Source organism: Dryobates pubescens, chromosome 3 (assembly GCF_014839835.1).
Source record: "Dryobates pubescens isolate bDryPub1 chromosome 3, bDryPub1.pri, whole genome shotgun sequence".
In the NCBI taxonomy this organism is placed as follows: Eukaryota; Metazoa; Chordata; class Aves; order Piciformes; family Picidae; genus Dryobates; species Dryobates pubescens.
In genome coordinates this window covers 45762394-45781533 of record NC_071614.1, presented here as the reverse complement: position 1 = coordinate 45781533, position 19140 = coordinate 45762394, and the positions used below count along the sequence as shown (strand labels likewise).

The following is a 19140-nucleotide window of genomic DNA, read 5'->3' as shown; positions in this document are numbered from 1 at the left end:
CTGTGAAATGGCTTTTCTATGAACCACTGTGACCAGTATTTGATTCTTGTACACGACACAGTACCACTAGTGGTATCATAGCTCTACCAAGCACTGGCTGCCATCAAGATTATTGAATCTGTTCTCCATACGCAGTGATAAATGTGCAAGGAAGACAAAACACATGAATCTCTACCTACCTATTGAATAATCCCTTTCCACCCTTCATTTCAACAAAGAATTCACAAATGGCAAAGCAGGCCCTTCACAGCAAGAAAAGATTTTGCAAATGAAACCAATTCAGCACTTACAGTAATAGTGCATTCAGAGACCATAGCAAGTGACCTGTTTTGATGATGCCTCTGAAACTTCATCTTTGGTACTATAGAGCAAAGGGTCACTGGTCCCAGGTAATCAGCCTTTCTTGTGAGAGCAGTAATTAAGCAAAGAAGTTTAAATCCTGCAGCCCAACTGACTCAGCATCCAATACAAAATATTGTCATTTATTAACTCAGGGGTTTTGTCAAAACTGTGAGGAGGCCCATGGACAGCACTTCACTTGTAAGCAAGCTGTTTCTCTGCAGAATGCTGCAAAGTCCTATTTTTAGCTGTTTATGAGTAAAAGATAAAATGTGCACCTTCACATTCTAGATGGTCTCACTTGTGTAACAGGCCATTATTTCTGTAATGACATTTATGACATGGTTTTCACCGTAACTTTAATTTTGCCCACATTTCATGTCATCCCTTCAGACAAATTCCAAGTGAGCTTGTAATGATCCAAGACAGAGAATCTGATCCACTGACTGGGTCTGAAAACATGTCCAACCCACCAAAAGTTTTCACAAGAACCTTGCTAAGCCTCTTGTGCAAACTGTAATCTCACATTCAAACTAAGATGTTCTGCAAAATGTTCCTCTGAAGTCACTCACGGTTTTCTTAAGCAAGAAGAAAATTACAGAGAGATCCCAATGCACTAAAGGTTGTATTAAACACATAGCACTACCCTTGACGGTTCTGTTTATCTACACAAATAGGTTCTCTTGAATAACTGTTGTGACCCAATGACATCTTCTGAAACCTACTTCATATACATATAAACCATGTCAAATTTATTTTCAGCCATAACAACAGTCTTGTAGCTCAGCATTGACTATTTTCCTCTTCCCTGACTTAGTCAGCATGTCTTTTTGTCCCTGGTATACATTCTTCCACAAAAATCCAGGACTACCCTGCTGACATAATGCGTCATTTAAAATGGAACCTGATTATCATGAGCTTCAAGGTAAAAATGACTAACATGTTGGGGGGAGTGAGACCTTTGCAAATCGTATTACTAACCATACAAACACATCACCAAAGGCTCAGCATTTCTACAAGAGTGATGTGACTCATCACCACTTCTCACATCACCATTTGTCCTCTGCTAACATTTTTCTTTCTCCCCAGCGAGGTAAGGTGGGGGTGGGGAACAGCACTTTGTAGAAAAATCACAAATATACAACTAGGAAAATCACTGGAAGAGTACATTACAGAGAAATCTAACCAGTAACCTAAGTGGCCATGCTTACTTACACAGAGGTTTCTATTACAGAAGCTTCTCTTTGGAGAATGCTACTTCACATGCATTAATTAGTGCCACCATTGTGTTTCATTTGGAACAAAGTATCTGATGCAAATAAACTATGAGGAATTACTAAGTTACATGAAAAATAAAACTGCATCTTTTGAAGCCTACAATGCATTAGCTATTCTAGCTATGGAGCAACTTTTCAATTCTTACTCATACAGGTTATATATGAGAAATAAAAAATAAGTAAGCAGCTACTGTACCTTCCTACAGGCCTCCTAAAACTACCACAGAGATCCTAATAATAGCTCATAAAACAATGAGAGGATCACTTCAGATAATAATTAAAACCCACATGCCAACAGAGTGTCAAAAGTTGTTTCTCAATTGCCCATCATGCTGCTGTTCTCTATCAACAAGAAAAATCAAAACTATCTGGGAATAAAGAGGAGAACTAGTAACCAAACTCATTTAGTTCATGTTAACATGGAGTCTGCTTTTCCTAACACTGACAATAAGCTGTGACAACCCATTCTCTCATTCTAGAAGCATTTTCCTGCAATGATACTGTTACTTAAGGGTAGTAGAACTTTCTTACATGCTACCTCTACCACATAAACCATCTCTAGAACTGCTGGCAACCAGTACTGAACTACACATAATTTACAAATTCTAAACTGGTGTTCAATTTCTCTTTGAAAAGCAAGGCTTTCACTTCTGAATTTGTATAATGCAGCTGAAAATAAACAAACAAATCCCTAAGGAACCATCAGACTCATCTGCTTGAGTCATGTCAAACCCTACTCTTAGAAGTAGTATGGTATCATTCAGGAAAACGTCAATCCCAAATCAGAAGCATGTCCCATCCCTAACTGGGAAAATATTTTTAATAAGTCATTTACTGCCAAAATCTTCAGTAAAGAACTAAAGCACACACTTAGATTCATGGTTCATTTATTGCCTTATGAATCTCAAGATTAAGAAGCAGCTCACATTTGGTCTTGAGACAAAGCCTCTGAAGTTAAATACTGTAGATGAAACATGCTGCATAAAGGCATGGTAATGCTCCAAGAACTGTGGCAAAATCCCAGTGGTTTTGCCAGCAACCAGGATTTCACATACCCATGACACAAATGCTCCTGTCAATGCTTACATTTTTCCATGAAATATTGTTACTGAAGTCCATGCCTATTTATTTTTTTTAAAGCCTGGATAAACATCAGCAGAGACATGAAGTGACACTATCTAATATGCTAGGTAAGCCTTTTCATTCTCCAGTTTGTCTATGGAAACGACGCTCTGAGAAGCAGCGGCAACTGAAAGAATTTTTGCAAAGAGCAGAGCTTCATTTTTACCAATAATGTTTCACCAGTCAACCATAACATGAAATTCTGCTGCAGAGTCAGAGCACTAACATCTAGCACGATTTCTTCAGTTTTAAATGGTTTACATATTGTCTAATGTGCAAGCAAATTTCACCTACGCTGAAGAAAACACTTCTCAGAGGTACACCCTCAGGGTGAACTTACCCATTAAGTGGTGTGATGATTACTCTCAGCTGTTTGCTCCTACCCATGTGTGGCAACTTGCCACCACTCAGTATAAACGACCACAGCCCTGTCAACTTGATCATACAAATAGCTCATATTGAAAATTGCTCCCCTGAAAACCCAAAAATAGTTAAACCACACTAAACCCAAGTAAAATCAGGAGAGAAAAATGCAGAAAGGTTTTGAACACTGAATTACTTCACTGGCCATTTTTAACAACATGTCAGTATTCTCAAGAAGTCAGAAGTGGTTTCATTTCAAAAAAACACATCTAGATTCTGCATCAATTGTTTATAGCTATAGGCCTACAGTACCTGTTAACTTCACAAACATTTGTCAGAAAAAAAGATGCAATTAATAAAAAAATAAATAGAAAAGTCTTCCTAAAATGCCAAGAGAGAAAAATCAAATTGGGATAACTCATATTAACTACTCCCCATATTATTTTGTCATTGAACAGGCATGTGTCATTATCATTAACACAGAGGCATGTACTTGTTCTGAAAACTGTTTTTTAGTGTTTTTTTTTTTTAGTAACTGAATATGGAGAGTTTCCAAGGACTTAAAATATTGAATCTTTTCAATCCTCCAGCACTGCATGTCTGCTTCTGCCTGGCATACTGACACCACACTCTTCCAGTGCTTCCACACATCAAATCAACAGCACACTGGGAAACAGGTTTGTCTCACCTCCAAAACCGTCAGGCACATATGTTTTAAGAACAATGTTGCAGAAAACTGTTGGAAGAGAGAGCGGTTTGTTGCCTTCATTCCGAAGGGAAATGTGTCTGTAACCTGCTTGCAGACCATCCAGAGGCAGGATTCTCTGTCCAATCAATTTATTATTGTCATCATACACTGCTATTCTCAGGACAGCAAGATCAGGGAGAATAACCTGGAAAGCCATAAAATGAAGACATTAAATGACTTTAATACAGCAGCACCCTGCCCACCTCCCATGTTTGAACCTTTCACTTTGTATGGCAGACAGACTATCATCACTGTAAGATAATGACATTCCCTGCAAACTGAGCACTTTGAAGACTAATCTTTCCTTCACCTTTATTTCACCCTAAAATGTGGGTGGATTTCAGAACATGCAAATCCTGCAGCTTACAGTTACACTAAACATTTTGCATATTTATTTTTCATTACTGAAGACTGGTGACATTGGCAAATAAATGCTACCTAGGAAATCACAGATAACAGTAGCAAAGGAAGGGCCGATAGTGCTGAATCAGGAGGAATTATGACAGAAAGATCTGGGATGCATCCAAAAGGGCAGTGAAGAACAAAGAGTGCAAGCACAAGCTGATGGGGTTGTACGCTGAACTACAGGTCCAGCAAAGGGGAGAAGCTGACAGGAGAAGGAAGGACAGGGTGACAGACCTACTGAAATGGCATACTGCCAGAAGTGGGTGTGCTGTACTCACAACATGAAAGGTATATGGCATGCATAGTGGGTAGGGATACTGCCAGCTACCTGCATTTGTCAATCTCCATCTGACAGTTACCAAAAGGAAAAAAAAAAAACCAAACCAACAACAAAATCCCCTTCCCTCTCTAGAACAAAGGGGCTGCTTGGGTACATAAAGCAGTATGGAGAAGACAGGCTGAGGTGCAGCTTCTCTGTCAGCCTGCCTCAATTAATCGCTGTAAAACATCTTCCCACTCCTCCTCTATCTGGCTCTATTCATCAATGTTTATTGCACAAAAGGGAAGATTTAACTAAGCTGTGTCCACTACCTCCTGTAGACTTTCCCCTTGCCACTCTTGCTTTCAGTCTTAGAAGACACAGAATAAAGTATGCTTTTTGACTGAAGCCACCTATTCATGGATACTCTGGTGTATTTCATTAGAATTTAGCACTCCCAGCACAGATTACCACCAGCCACTCACCCCATCCTCCTTACACAACAGAGTGACAACACAGAACTTGGATTAGAATGACTGAAGCTTTAATTTACTTAAAATAAAACCAAGAAAACATAACAGAAAAACAATCAAACATGTTACCTGAGAATAATTGTGTCGGATTGAACATCTGGTTGAGGAGAACACCGTAACCCAAATAGGGCAGGTAAAACCTCTCCTCTAGAGGCCACAGATCAGCACATCTCTTTTTACTTGGTGAGCCCAGACACAGATTTGCTAAGGAGCAGGAGTTAGGACTAATAGGTTTATTGTTCCTTCTCTGTGAATTTTTTCTGTGTCATCCTGGCAGGCACTTCCACCCTCATGGCACTTTAGCACTGTGCACCCTCTATGTCTTCATGTCCTCCAACTAGAGGAATTGTTCCTGCTACGTTTATGGCACTCATCTGCTTAATCTTCGAGGCACATCTTGATTACAATAATATGACGGGGGCCTGAGATGAAGAAAAGTAATCTCTTGGCTGATTTACAGATTGAATTAGTCAAGAGATTGTGTGATTATGTAATTGTACATTGCAGAGTAAAGCTGCAAGTCCAAAGAATACTGGCATCAGCATGTACCCGTGCCATGATACATAGGTATCCCCCTTGTAGACAGAAGCTGTGTGCACCCTGCAGTTTATGGGCATTTCAGTGTAAGAAATCAGAAAGCAGCAGATGCTGGCCATACGGCCAGCAAACCATAGGCAGCATGGCTGCCTGTTATTGTACCTAAGCATCTTCCCTCTGCCTCCACTTCAAGAGAAAAGCACTTGGAACTCACATGCATTACAGAATATATTCCGAATCCAGAAAAATCTCTTGCATTAACAACATTTCTATTAAAAAATGGGTTAAACTGTTAAGAAGGGAGATTGTGTGTGTAATATACTCAAAGTGTGAAGTGTTACCACCACTCAGCAAAGTCTGTCACTTTAGCATAAAAGAGCAACATTTTTGCATGACAACAAAACAGGTGTAAGGAAAACAGACGTTATTCAAAGACAGCACTGCTAACACATGTAGACTGGATGAAACTCCAGCTGACAGAAGAAAAAAATACACGTGTCATATAGATAAAGACTGAAAGATAAAAACTGAACATGGATGACTGATCTCTCTCTTTAAATCCCCCATACCAAGTAAAAAAGGTTTGCTTTTCTTTAGTTATTAAAAAAAAAATAACAAAAAACAAAAAGGTACATGATGCACATGGACTACTGAAGGAGGGAGCTGGCAACACATCTAAAGAACACAGCACCCTTCCAACTTTTCCATGTAATAACATAAACCTTAGCTTTGGATGCAGCATCTCACCTGCCCTCTGGGCTGAAGGAACAGTGCAAGATAGCAGCCACTGCCAGGGCAGGAAAGAAGAAATCTCCAAGGAATGATGGTGTCCATCAGCGGGGGCTCATTCTGAGCAGACTGCATACCTTGAACACAGGCATGGCCACGCAGAAGGTGGCTACCTCCAAGGGGGCAGAGGAAGCAAAGGGGAGGGAAAAGCCAAACAGAAACAAACAAACAAAAAAATAATAAAAAAATCATGTGACAGCTACAGAGGTTATCTATTAGAGAAATAAAGAAAAATTAAAAAACCAACTAAACAAAAAAAAAACCAAAAACACCACAAACCAACCAAAAAAAAAACCAACAACCTCTTGAAAGCTTATTTCAGCTTTAGATGGTTTACTGCAGTAAAAAGGAACCCTACAAACCCTTTTTGTGGGAGTTCTACTTATTCATGTAAGCAGTCAGATTGAAGCAGGGAGGAGCAGTTCAATTGAGTAAACATGCTCATGTGCAAAAGGGCTAGCGACCACCAACTGTGCTTTCCAAATATCCTACCTTTCGAAATACAAATGATTCTTCATTGTAAACAGGGTTCAGACCATTATTCATCACCATGCGTGTTCGAAACTCTTTTCGTATTGTGTCCGTGGGTAAGCCATACATATCCACTTCTACATACGTACCAATTTTTTTGTCTGATAAGAACTGACCAGATATTACCTGCAATGTAATGACAGAGCAGTAAGGAAATACAGTACAAAGAATAGAAGCACCATGAAGTACACAGGAGCACGGAAATAATTATATTTTTTTATTGATAACATTCTGAAAAATACTTTATACAGAACAGATACTTAAACAGATTAAAATGCTGTATTTAGTGCTAAAATTGTACTTATTAAGAAAAGGCTTTTGTGGTAAGAAGAGGAGACTCAGGGGTGACCTTATTACTCTCTACAACTACCTGAAGGGAGGTTGTCGACAGACGGATGTCAGTCTCTTCTCCCAGGTGGCCAGTACCAGAACAAGAGGACACAGTCTCAGGCTGCGCCAGGGGAGGTTCAGGCTAGATGTTAGGAAAAAGTTCTATACAGAGAGAGTGATTGCCCATTGGAATGGGCTGCCTGGGGAGGTGGTGGAGTCGCCATCATTGGAGGTTTTCAGGAGAAGACTTGATGGGGTGCTTGGTGCCGTGGGTTAGTTGTTTGGGTGGTGTTGGATTGGTTGATGGGTTGGACGCAATGATCTGGAAGGTCTCTTCCAACCTGGTTTATTCTATGTAAGACCTTAAACATATCCTTAATTTGAAATGATTGTGCTCATTGTGCTATGGCATTAACAGTTAAGTCAATCGGCTCAACTAACCAATGTCTCACAGATGTGTTTGCTGTATTACCAAAAAACACTGCATGAAACATCCATGCAAGACACTGCTATTCCACAGCTTGAAACTGCCTGTTCAGAAGCACTGTTATCTGCTACAGGGTCTGAACTATGAAGACGTGAAAGGAAGCTATTGCTCTACTTTCACTTGGGTAGTTTTTAAACTAATAGCATGTCAGTCTAACTCTGTATTGTACGCCTGCAAAATGTAAGCTGCTTAAAAAGCAAACAAACAAAAATCCCACACCACTCTTCTATATTGTTATGTATATGAAGATACGAAGGTGATTACTCAAGGGGAAAATTTTATTTCATCAAGAAGATCTACTAATAAAAAAATACAGATAACATTTTCATTACTATGATGAAGGAGGGAATTAAAACCCTGAAACATGATTTCACAGACCTAAGATCATTTTGAGTTCTTTTTATCATCTAGCACTCTTCCAGGGAACACCCTGAAGAGCAAACCTGAAAAGAGAGGGCACCATCACTGACTTAAGTCCACTTTTGTGATGGAATGTAATTTCATACTAGTTTTAGTCACACAAGAAAACCAAGAAGCAAAACACATGATCAAAAAACTATTATCTAATGATACTTAGGCAATTATGTTCTCACCACCAGATACCACATCCCTCTTGGAGGGATTATATTGTCATAAAGAAACATTAAAGAAAAACAACATTAATAAAATTTGTGTTCTTCTGAAGGTATTAATCAAATTTAGTTAAATGATGGGGTGCTTGGTGCCATGGGTTAGTTGTTTGGGTGGTGTTGGATTGGTTGATGGGTTGGACACGATGATTTTGAAGGTCTCTTCCAACCTGGTTTATTCTATGTATGTACGTATTCTATGTATGTCTAGAATGCACAATGAACCCTTGGTCAGAGAGGGTTTGAAATGTCCAGGCTGCACATAGCAACAGCTGAAAGCTTAATTTTTTTTGTTATGCTGCACATAGGGTACTTGAGTAAAAAGAGCAGAGTGTCAAGTCACAAAACAGATTTTATAATTGTCAGCTTTGTTACAACAAATGACACCTAACTATGCTTTAGAACTGCCATAGAAACTTTATGAACTTGGTTACTTGGAGAATGCCAAAGTAAGGACCCCCCAACACAAGAACCATTTTTCTCTGCCTCTTTTGAAAATATCCTGTCCGTATGTTCCCATACTCCTTCTGGTTCTACAGTGACAAGTGATGTTTATGTAATTGCATACTGTCCATATGAATGAACTTAACTCCTTTAGTCGTATGTGAGGGCTGACATAATTCAAAAAGAGCATGAGGGGGTTAAAATTCAGTGATAATAATGAACCATTTCTAATACTATCATGTTCCATTCAGATCAAGTAAAGACAGATGTCTTAGCCAGGAACAACAACAAAACAGAAAAAACAAACACCAAAAATTTGATGAAATCCATGCAATCCAAACTCATTTTCTGTAAATACCCTATTTCTGTTGACATTTTAAAGTGATTTTGGATGTGATGACAAGACAGAAGATTCTCTATTGCTGTATTACCTGTACAGAACACGTTGCAGCAATTACACCATCTACAGGAGTTTCAGAGAAAGGGTCAAATGTTCGATCAGGTCGTCGCATGAAATCTGGTTTAAGTAGATACCTTATTTAAAGAAAAAGAAAAAAATTATTCTTGAGTGTAAGAACAAATAAAATGCATGTTCTAGCTTTAAACAATAAGCTCTCCTACAGTTCTGTGGAACACTATCCTTCCAACTGCAGGTGTGAGGAAGTAAAAGGCAGTGCTATGGTTGTGTAGAGTACAGATGAAAATCTTAATTTTTAATGACCAGCTACTAAGAGATGAAATCAACCCTAGATTTCAAGATGAAAATAATATGAAATAATCAAGGCCATTTCAAAATACTTTGACAAATGTTAAATAATTGAATAAATAAAAATACCAAGAGTTATCATATTAAAAAATAAGTATATGCTCTCATTTGTTTTAATTCTTTAAGACATTGGAAACACAGAGAGGGCTTATTCAGGTTTGGGGGTTTTTTTAATTAAGCAGTTTCATAAAGAGTCATGTAATAAAGTTCAGCTTGAAGCTATTTTTTTCATCTCAGTTATGAAATCTTAAGGGAAACAGCTGATAATGTCAGTGCTGACAGACTGTTAATTATAGTAGCATGAAAGGTACTACCATAATAACAGTTAATAATACATCCCTGAGGATTGCACACACAAGATCAATGTACCAATGAAGCCAATACGTGCTCTGATGAATCAAATCAGAAGGATTCTGCACCATAAGGAAATAACAGCTGATCACAGAAATGCTGTGCTACACATGACAAGCGTTCTCTTCCATGGATGGGTGAAAACACGTAAGTGGAGTCATCTTGCTAATTCTCCAGCTAATTCAGCTACTAGAAGATACCTTTTTTATCCATCTTTAGTCTCCCTAATGAATAACCATGTTATAAAGACCTAGATGAAGTTCACAAAAACATCAAAAAATGCTGAGAAAATTGCAAGTGAAAGAATGTCAGTGTTTTCTCCCATGTTTTCATAAATGTGGTTTCTGTTCAGGAAAATAATATTCCTCATTTTTCTTGCATGATGTGAAATTGTCATAATATTTTATTCAATAGGTTATGGGCAGAAAGGAACTATCAGATACATCCTTACCCTCTGCTCCCAGTCTGTTGAAATACAAATGTTGAAGCCAGAATGACTCTGTCTTGTTTCTACAGCACAAAAAATGTAAATCCAAGAAAATAGGAGTACAGACAGATGGAAATGTTTTCTTCTTATTTTCATTGCCCTGCGTGCTTCCAGTGACTGAAACCACCACTTTCATAATGCATAGCAAAATATGATCACTATATTACCATGGTATTACTGTACTACTGGAAGACTGACAATAAGAATCAAGGAATTTAGTTGGTAATGATGCCTGTACTTCAGAGAATTTGGCAAGAGTAAATTAGACAATCGTTTATAGGGCTTATGGATCAAGCAAGAAAGGAACCACACTCTCACATAAAAAATACCTTTGTTCTTCTATTGTTTTTGTTATTCTGATTTAAATGATCAGAGACTGCAACTCTGTCAGACCCAAGAGCCTCTCTCTGGAGAGTTCACAGCTGAATAAAGACATGGAATGGAAAAGCATTATGCTGCCTGATCTGCAGATGAAGAATTTTACCAAGCTTCATCTACTCAGACCTTTTTCCTGAATAAGATTTGCATTGGTTAAAGAGTTGTTTCTTCCTGGGATGATTTTTCATGTTTTGATGTGTTTCCGGACTATCACTTCTTATTAATTAATCAAACTTCTTTCTCTTGATGTTAATGATCAGTCTATCCTATCGAAGTAGTAAACACCACATACGAGGAAAAAAAACATGACTTAAGCATCCTTTTTCATGCAGAAGTCATGAGCAAGACCTTAGAGAGATGAAATGCTTCAATATTCTCTGAGAAATTTGCTTTCTAACTCAAGTACACAGATTAAAATAAATGTTCTCTGGACATTAAGACCCAACTTGTCCAAGTAAATCTGGCAATTCTGTGAACCATGCAATGAATCTCCATTCTGAGGCATATTTTCAAAGAAAGACTATGAACAGAACCTGAAGATGCATTTAAATAGTTATGTATGGTGTTCATGATCTTCTCAATTTGCACACAAAGCCTCTTCTCTCTTGTCTTTAAAAACTGCACATAATTTAAAAGCATATTCATCAGAATATCTCCTGGCAGGGGATTATTCTGCCTGAACTCTGCTAATTTCTGCTCTTCACCTAGCATCCCGTTTTTCTTTTGTAGCACAAAATTAATAGAGACAAAAATTTATTAAAACCACAATAAAGGATTCTGATACACATTGACCACAGCTTAAATCATTTTACTTACCCACATGATCCATTATATTCAAATTTTCCTTGATTCAACTGCATTGCTAAATCTGCCAAAAGACAAAAAAATTATACTCCTTCCTTCTGAAGATTCAGCTCATGAACAATCCTTCTTAGAGATTAACAGTGTTTGTCCTGAATAATCTGTCTAAATAAAAATTAAATGCATCTAAAACACACATCTAAGAAATAAAAGGAAGAAATTAAAAAAAACCCAAAACAACTTTTAAATTTCTTCACAGAAGTAACAGTTTTGTTAATGAGGTTGAAGTTTATGCTGTACTTAGGAAACAGCCCTTCTCTGGACATGTTCCAGCATGTCCAGATACTTCCTGTAATAGGGGCTCCAGAACTGGATGCAGTACTCCAGGTGGGGTCTCACCAGAGCGGAGCAGAGGGGCAGAATCACCTCCCTCGACCTCCTGGCTATGCTTCTCTTGGTGCAGCCCAAGATGCAATTGGCTTTCTGGGCTCCAAGTGTACACTGCTAGCTCATGTTGAGCTTCCCACCCACCAGCACCCCCAGGTCCTTTTCTTCAGGACTGCTCTCAAGCCAGTTGCTGTCCAGCCTGTATCAATGCTTGGGATTGCCCCAACCCAGATGCAGGACCTTGCACTTGGTCTTGTTGAACCACATGAGGTTGTCATGGGCCCACCTCTCCAGGCTGTCAAGGTCCTTCTGGATGGCATCCCTTCCCTCCAGCATGTCTGCCGCACCACACAGCTTGGTGTCATCAGCAAACATGCTAAGGGTGTACTCAATGCCACTATGTCACCCACAATGATGTTGAACAAGACTGGTCCCAGTACTGATCCCTGAGGGACTCCACTTGTCACTGGCCTCCACTTGGACATGGACCCATTGACAGCCACCCTCTGGGTGCAGCCCCCAAGCCAGTTCTTTATCCACTGAATGGTCCATCCATCAAACCCATACTGCACCAGCTTGGAGACCCGGATGCAGTGTGGGACAGTCTCAAAGGCTTTGCTCAGGTCTAGGAAAATGACATCAATTGCTCGGCTTCATCTATTAATGTTGTGACCTTGTCATAGAAGGCCACCAGGTTTGTCAGGCAGGATTAGCCCTTGGTGAAGCCATGCTGATTGTGCCCATTCCCCTCTTTGTTATTCTTTTGCCCCAGCAGTGCCTCCAGGAGGATCTGCTCCATGATCTTACCAGGCACAGAGGTGAGACTGACTGGCCTATAGTTCCCTGGGTTGTCCCTCTTTCCCTTCTTGAAAATGGGAGTTATGTTTCCCCTTTTCCAGTCAGTAGGGACCTCCCCAGACTGCCATAGTACCCATAGTATCAATGTCTGCATTTCTGCTAGTGATCTAGAATCACTTTGAATAACAAGGGGATACAGACATGCTAACAGTGCAATTAATCTCAGTCTAAGGCAGATACATTAAATTTATTAGAATCACATCTTAGAAGTATATATTTATTCTGATGGAGCTGCCTGCATCCTGATGTGTTAAAGAAATTGAGATGAATATCACATTGCATTCCTATGGGCTGAACTGAATAAAATGCAACAAAAATAAACCACAAAGATCCTAGCAGCATGGCTTAGTTTCAGCATTCAAAACATCGGAGTTTTATTCAATGCATTATTACACTACTTAAATATGAAGACAGAGAGTAAACTCCCATCCAACTTTCTCCCAAACTTTGTTAAAAATAAACTGTTTTCCTGCAGGTTTCCAAATACACTAGAATATTCACACCTTTATCAAACCAGAACAATACACCTCCTCTCAGTTAACGCTGTGGAGGGGCATTTGCGTTTCCAGGCATCACTCTCTCAGCTGAGATCTCAGACCCCATTTCTCCAGTAACTGTTCTAGAAATGCATTTGGCACAGTCATTACTTTTTACTACCTTAATTTGTACATTCCTTAATCTTTACTCTGCAGTCATGCACCCAACTAGACCAAAGCTGTGTTTTGTGAAAACAGTGATTTCCCTATAATTAGTTCTTTTTATTAATAAAACATTAACATTCATGTGAGAAGTTATGGTACCCTATTATTTTTTCCATTGAAGGGGACTTAAAAAAGCTAAACATAAGAAGGGAAATTATCTACTACATTGTCTTACGCTTCTGTAATTCCACCCCACTGTGTTATTTAGCCATATGTCTGTTTCCTCAAGTAATGCCAGAAGCAAATCCATAGCATCTGTTTGAGAGTTACTGCCCAAACCATTATTTAGGATTGAGGTTCATTGGTCATTGCTGCCTACCTGGGGTCTGATAGTTCAGTGAGACCATCTGGCATCCAGCGTTCCAGAAAATTTGAGGCATGTAATTACTGGAATCCACTCGGCCTCCCTTTGGGTATATCCGACTCATTTGTCGTTTATTATAACTGTACAATTCATCAAGGAAAATGAATTAAAAACATCACAAAAATGTATTTGTGATACTGGGATCTTCAATATTTCTTACATTAATCTTATTATTTCTCACTCTATAAGCTACCTTTTCTTTACAGACACGGAATACTGCAAATCTAGAAAGGTACACTTGTTTATTTGTAGCAGTAGTATAAAACTGGTATGAGGAATTCAAAGGATACTTCACAAACTCAATGGCATGGGTCTTCAAATACCCTAGTCCAACTGATTCATTGAAAGAAGACATGTTATGATGAATATTTCGTTCTAGGGGGAAAAAAAAGACAAAACATTTAAAAACATTTCTGTAATGGTGAATCAAAATTCAACATCACACTCTATATGTAATAGCAGAATATAGCAAAGCTGGCTCTGTTTCCCCATTATCTGTCACTCAAATTATACTGAAGGGAAATTTAATAATATTTATGACTTTTTTTTTGCTTTCTCTTGTATTTTTTTGTTTAGGACAAAACTGTTATTCAGAGCCTATGTTGTACGGCCAGATAAGGCAAAGCAACACAATAAATCGTCCAGCGTGCAATATGACTAACTGCTATCCACTGTGACAACCACCCTCACCTTACTTCACAGAACAGTAAACCAAAGAAAGCAGTTTAGTTGGAAATGCTTGTAGAATAAAATCAACCTCAACAAGCCTTCAATTTTCCCAGTAACTTAGTGACTCCATGTGGAAGACCAATGCAATAACATGCAACCTCTATATTCAGGGAACATATCTAAAAATATACTGATGTTGATCATTAAACTATAGAAGTCTTATGCCATTTCTACACTCTAAAAATGTAGAGATTAATAAAATACCTAGGATAAGCAAATACTTTGATTTCATTCAACCTTTTATGTTACCTTCTGCTACATCGAAACCTTGAAATTTTACAGGTTGAGCATAGTTGACCATTGTTGATAAATATGGATGTATATTGGTTGTGGCACCTACATATTTGTAAGATGCCATCCAGGCTTGTTCATCTTCAACAGTTACTAAACCCTGAAAACACACCAAAAAGAATAATCACTATTTGTGTGTGCAAATGCTATTGCTGGATTTTTCACGTGACACAAAATCATACCCCAATCTGTAGAAAGTTAAAGAAATTGCAAATTAATACAAATTTAATGTCTTAAATTAAGATTTATTTATTTATCCTGCCAATGTTGCAGGATGCATGCAAGAGGACTGATGATAGAGAAAATCCTAAGCAGTGATTAAATATTACATGATGTTAGTAGGGTAACTTTGGGATAAAAGATAACTGTTAAAACAGAGTGAGCAATGGTGGGAGGTAATGATCTATCATTGTCAAATAAATTCCTAAGAACTGTGATTTAATATGCATTTTCTGGCATCAGCTGTGGTGGGGTAAAGCATACTGGCTTGTGAGTAGAACTTTCTCAGCATCAAAACCAGAGATAGGTTCAGTCACTGATCTTTACTAATAAAAGCAAACCAAAATATAAGGAGAACAACCTTCACTGGACAAACAGATGTCATGAAACCTACAAGAGGCACAGTCCCAAGCTCATTCCTAGCCAATTAAATTGATAAAAATTTGAATCCAATCACATAAATATGTACTATATTTATAACAGAACTTCCAAAGTTTTCTATAAGCATCTCATATGCTAGAAACCTGCAACAGGAAGCATTTCTCATATGGATCTACCTGCCCAGCATTTTCAGTTTGAAATCAGTTTGAAACACATTCTTCTCACTCCAAGAAAGAGAAAGAAAGATCTCAGTCTTGTGGAAAACTCCACAAGGCTTGCTGTTAACAGTAATATTTTTGCTTGTTCTCCTACCAGTAAACCAGTTACCAAAAATTCTAACCTACTGTGGGTTGACAATGAACTTCTGCAAGGAAGTACTAAGTATATTCAAAAATTCTTACAGTACAGCTTTCGATTTCCAGAATGCAACTCGCGTTTGTCAAAGTTCTCATTCACTATTCTGTCAGGTAATAGTCAATAATAGGATGCACTGCAAAGCCCTTTCTCATGGAGGTAGAATGCAAAACCTTCACTACTGCAACTCATTTAACTCACAAGATGGGAGAGTAAAGGAAATGTGAAACTACATGCCCATAGAACAGGCACATACATCTACACACTATAGAGTGCAGACATATTTCAGAAAATTAATTCCATGTGACGTGAAGCAATTTTTATCTTGATATATGATTATTATAGTCACAAGGACATCATTTTCTGACTGCATAGAATAGCTGACTTATCGAAGGAGTCTAGGTACACACTGTTTTATGTGCATTTTAGATCAAATTAAACTTCCAGTGGCCTATGAAATCAAATTGATAACACATTTTAATGCTACTCACGGAGCAGTCAGCTCAATCCAACTGCTTTCCAGGAGTCCACATAGTGAGAGTTTACAGATCTGTTCTCTAAATATGCCAACTGGTACGTGCCTTGATCAGTAGAATACAAGCATGTTTTTGTGGCCAGGTCAATACTTGTTAATAGTTTAGAACAAATTAAAGACCAAATTTCTTTTAAGAAACTATTTCTTCTCAGTGTCTTCATTTTTGAAGGCCAGTGATTCAGGAAAAACTGACTACTCATCTAAAAACCAGGCTCCTTCCATGTGTTTCTTGCTGGCTGCTCAGAATTGCTAATCATAATTTACCATCTTGATCCATTAATATCTAAACAATAAATCATAGTGAAAAAGAAGTCAAGGGGCATAGGCATGCTTTAGTGCCAAGGCAAGTACCTTGAAGACTATAGCTGTATGACTGCATTACAGACACATTAGTCCATTGAGTAAATGGGCTACATTCTTTGCAGTGTTCACAATTTTAAAACCATGAATTAGAAAGGGGTTAGGATGGAATGTTTCTTAAAGCCTAGGAAAACAGAAGAATGGTTACAAGGCACACAACCCTTTTTTGAGGACAGAGAAAACAATGGAGGAAAGTTATTGCTCTACACTACTTACACCTCTCCACCCCTCAAAAAAAGAGGCAGAACCCACTTAGAAAACAGCACAGATTGAAACAAAGTGGTTAGGAACAGGAGCAGCTTTAATGAGAGAAGGAGGAGGAGAGCAGATGGAGGTGGGAAGAGTCTTAAAGAAGGGATTTCTTGGAGAAGATAAATGAAGAAGTTCCAAGGAAAAGCAGAGGAAGAAAAAGAGAGAGGAAAAGGGTAAAGAAGGAGGAAATAAAAAGAAGCAGGGATGATACATCTCAAAACCATTCAAAGAACTGCTGTTTTCCAGTGCATGACCTTAGAGACTGAGATCAGACACTTATAAACAGGAGGAAGTTATGCACTCCTGTCTGTCTTCAAATTTTCTGACAGCCCTAAACCTTGCATAAAAGTGCAGCAGATGAAACCCTACAGGACAAAAGGAGGTAGAGTCACTTTCAAAGATACTGTGTAGGTGGAGTGAAATTGAGAGTAAAATTGTTAATTCACTAAGAATGCATGGTAAGTAAAATGCATGTTATAAATACAGCAATAAAATAAACTATGTAACATCCTATGTGTCACCTTTTTACTGTTTTCTTGCTCAGAATCTTCAACAGCCTAAAGGGAAAAAATATATATACATTACCCAAAGAAAAAGCAATAAGAAACACTCACAGTAAAGGAAAAAAAATTACCATCAGTAAGTTAATGCATTTAGCAAGAAGTACACTGTTTTCCACCTTCTTGTGTGGCTCTTCTGTCCCATATGCTTGCAGAAATTTGCAATTTCTTTCAAATTTGGATATACAAGGTCTGAAACTCAACATCTGGCTAGCAATGGGAATAGGAGGGAGGATGCCAGACAGAAGGATCCCAAACCACCACTATTCCTAGATACTGGGGAAAAGAAGTTTCAGATAGGAATGAAAGAATGCCACACTCAAAACACAAAATATCATCTGATGTGGATATGCAACCTGTCCAAGCTCTGAAAACTTAAGGGTTAAGATTGCTGTAAACTGTGCTTTAAATATGCACATTTGGAAAAGGCCTATCTCAAGATGCTATCTGCAATGGGACAGTCTGTTACATACTGCCACTACTGAAAAACTTAGATAAATGTTAACTTTGCACTGAATGTATATTCTTAAAGAATAAAGATTGAGTCATTGATAAGCAAGAAGCAGAGAAGTTACTCAAGGACATATGCTAAGGCTGAGTGCATAATCTAAAGAAAAAATAAATAACAACCACAAAAAGACAACTAACAAAAACATCAAACAAAACCCATAAAACACTCAGGTACTTGAAGACCAGCTGACTTAGGAAAGGAAACCAGCCCTAAGAGTGAGGATTTCATGTGAGTCTTGAAGAAGCAAAGACCTTGACTTGAAGATGTACCAAGAAGGGAAGTCTGATGTCTCAGTGACATAGCTAGGAACATACTGCCAAATACAATGTGCTATGAAAGATTTTCCATATCTATATTTCTCTCTGGAGTAAGATCCAGAGAAGAGAAGTAGCCAATAACACCTTTAGCAACAGGCAGGCTTAGTTTGAATTCCAATATTCTGTATCTAACTACTTGTTAATTAATACTCAAGTTACTAAGCAGAGACCAACAACCTGTACTACATCAGGTATGAGTGAAAAGAAAGAGACTTACCCTGTCTGCCACGTGGCTCTCTGATATAGCCCCACTGCCATACCCACCCCACTGGACAATGATTGTCCTATTTTGCCTTCATTTCTGTAGGTGGAAGAGAGAATCTGCTCTAAAACTCATTAAGAGATGACCCCTGTAATGAAGATGCAGTGATACAGCCTTGCAAAAAAATGCCACTGAGCACAGAAGCTGATATTCCATTTTGTTAGGGCTCTGCAACTGAGATGCAAAGTGAAATATCAAGAGGTAGGAACAGGCTTGCTATCTTCACTTAGTACTTTTAATCAAATTCTACATTTGTATACCGTTTCCCTACATATGGTTTCCTCAGTGAGTATTCTACCTGAACAAGCAGAGAGATTTTCAGCTAGAAATATTGTCATCTCATGTACCTAAAACTTAGGAATCTAGTGAAGATCTTGGGTTTGACTCTTTTGACAACACGTGCTGTGATGCTTCCACAAAACAGGGTCTCTTACACCCATGTCCACAGAAAGCTTCCAAAGAAATACATGTAAGAAGCAATCT

At 38.3% G+C, this 19140-nt stretch overlaps 1 protein-coding gene across 5 annotated transcripts in view; it reads right to left on the bottom strand.

Moving 5' to 3' along the window:
• The window catches only part of PLCB4 (phospholipase C beta 4), a 229744-nt gene that overhangs the window by 34413 nt on the left and 176191 nt on the right, over positions 1-19140 (bottom strand). For 3 of the 5 annotated variants that reach the window (XM_054180088.1, XM_054180091.1, XM_054180089.1), the window contains 8 exons: positions 17529-17564; positions 14865-15006; positions 14177-14261; positions 13842-13966; positions 11592-11643; positions 9225-9327; positions 6865-7029; positions 3790-3994 (listed from right to left, as the gene is read on the bottom strand). In XM_054180088.1, coding sequence (XP_054036063.1) covers positions 3790-3994; positions 6865-7029; positions 9225-9327; positions 11592-11643; positions 13842-13966; positions 14177-14261; positions 14865-15006; positions 17529-17564 — 913 coding nt within the window. The remainder of the gene's footprint in view (positions 1-3789; positions 3995-6864; positions 7030-9224; positions 9328-11591; positions 11644-13841; positions 13967-14176; positions 14262-14864; positions 15007-17528; positions 17565-19140) is intronic. The other 2 variants (XM_054180090.1, XM_054180092.1) reach the window with 1 other exon arrangement.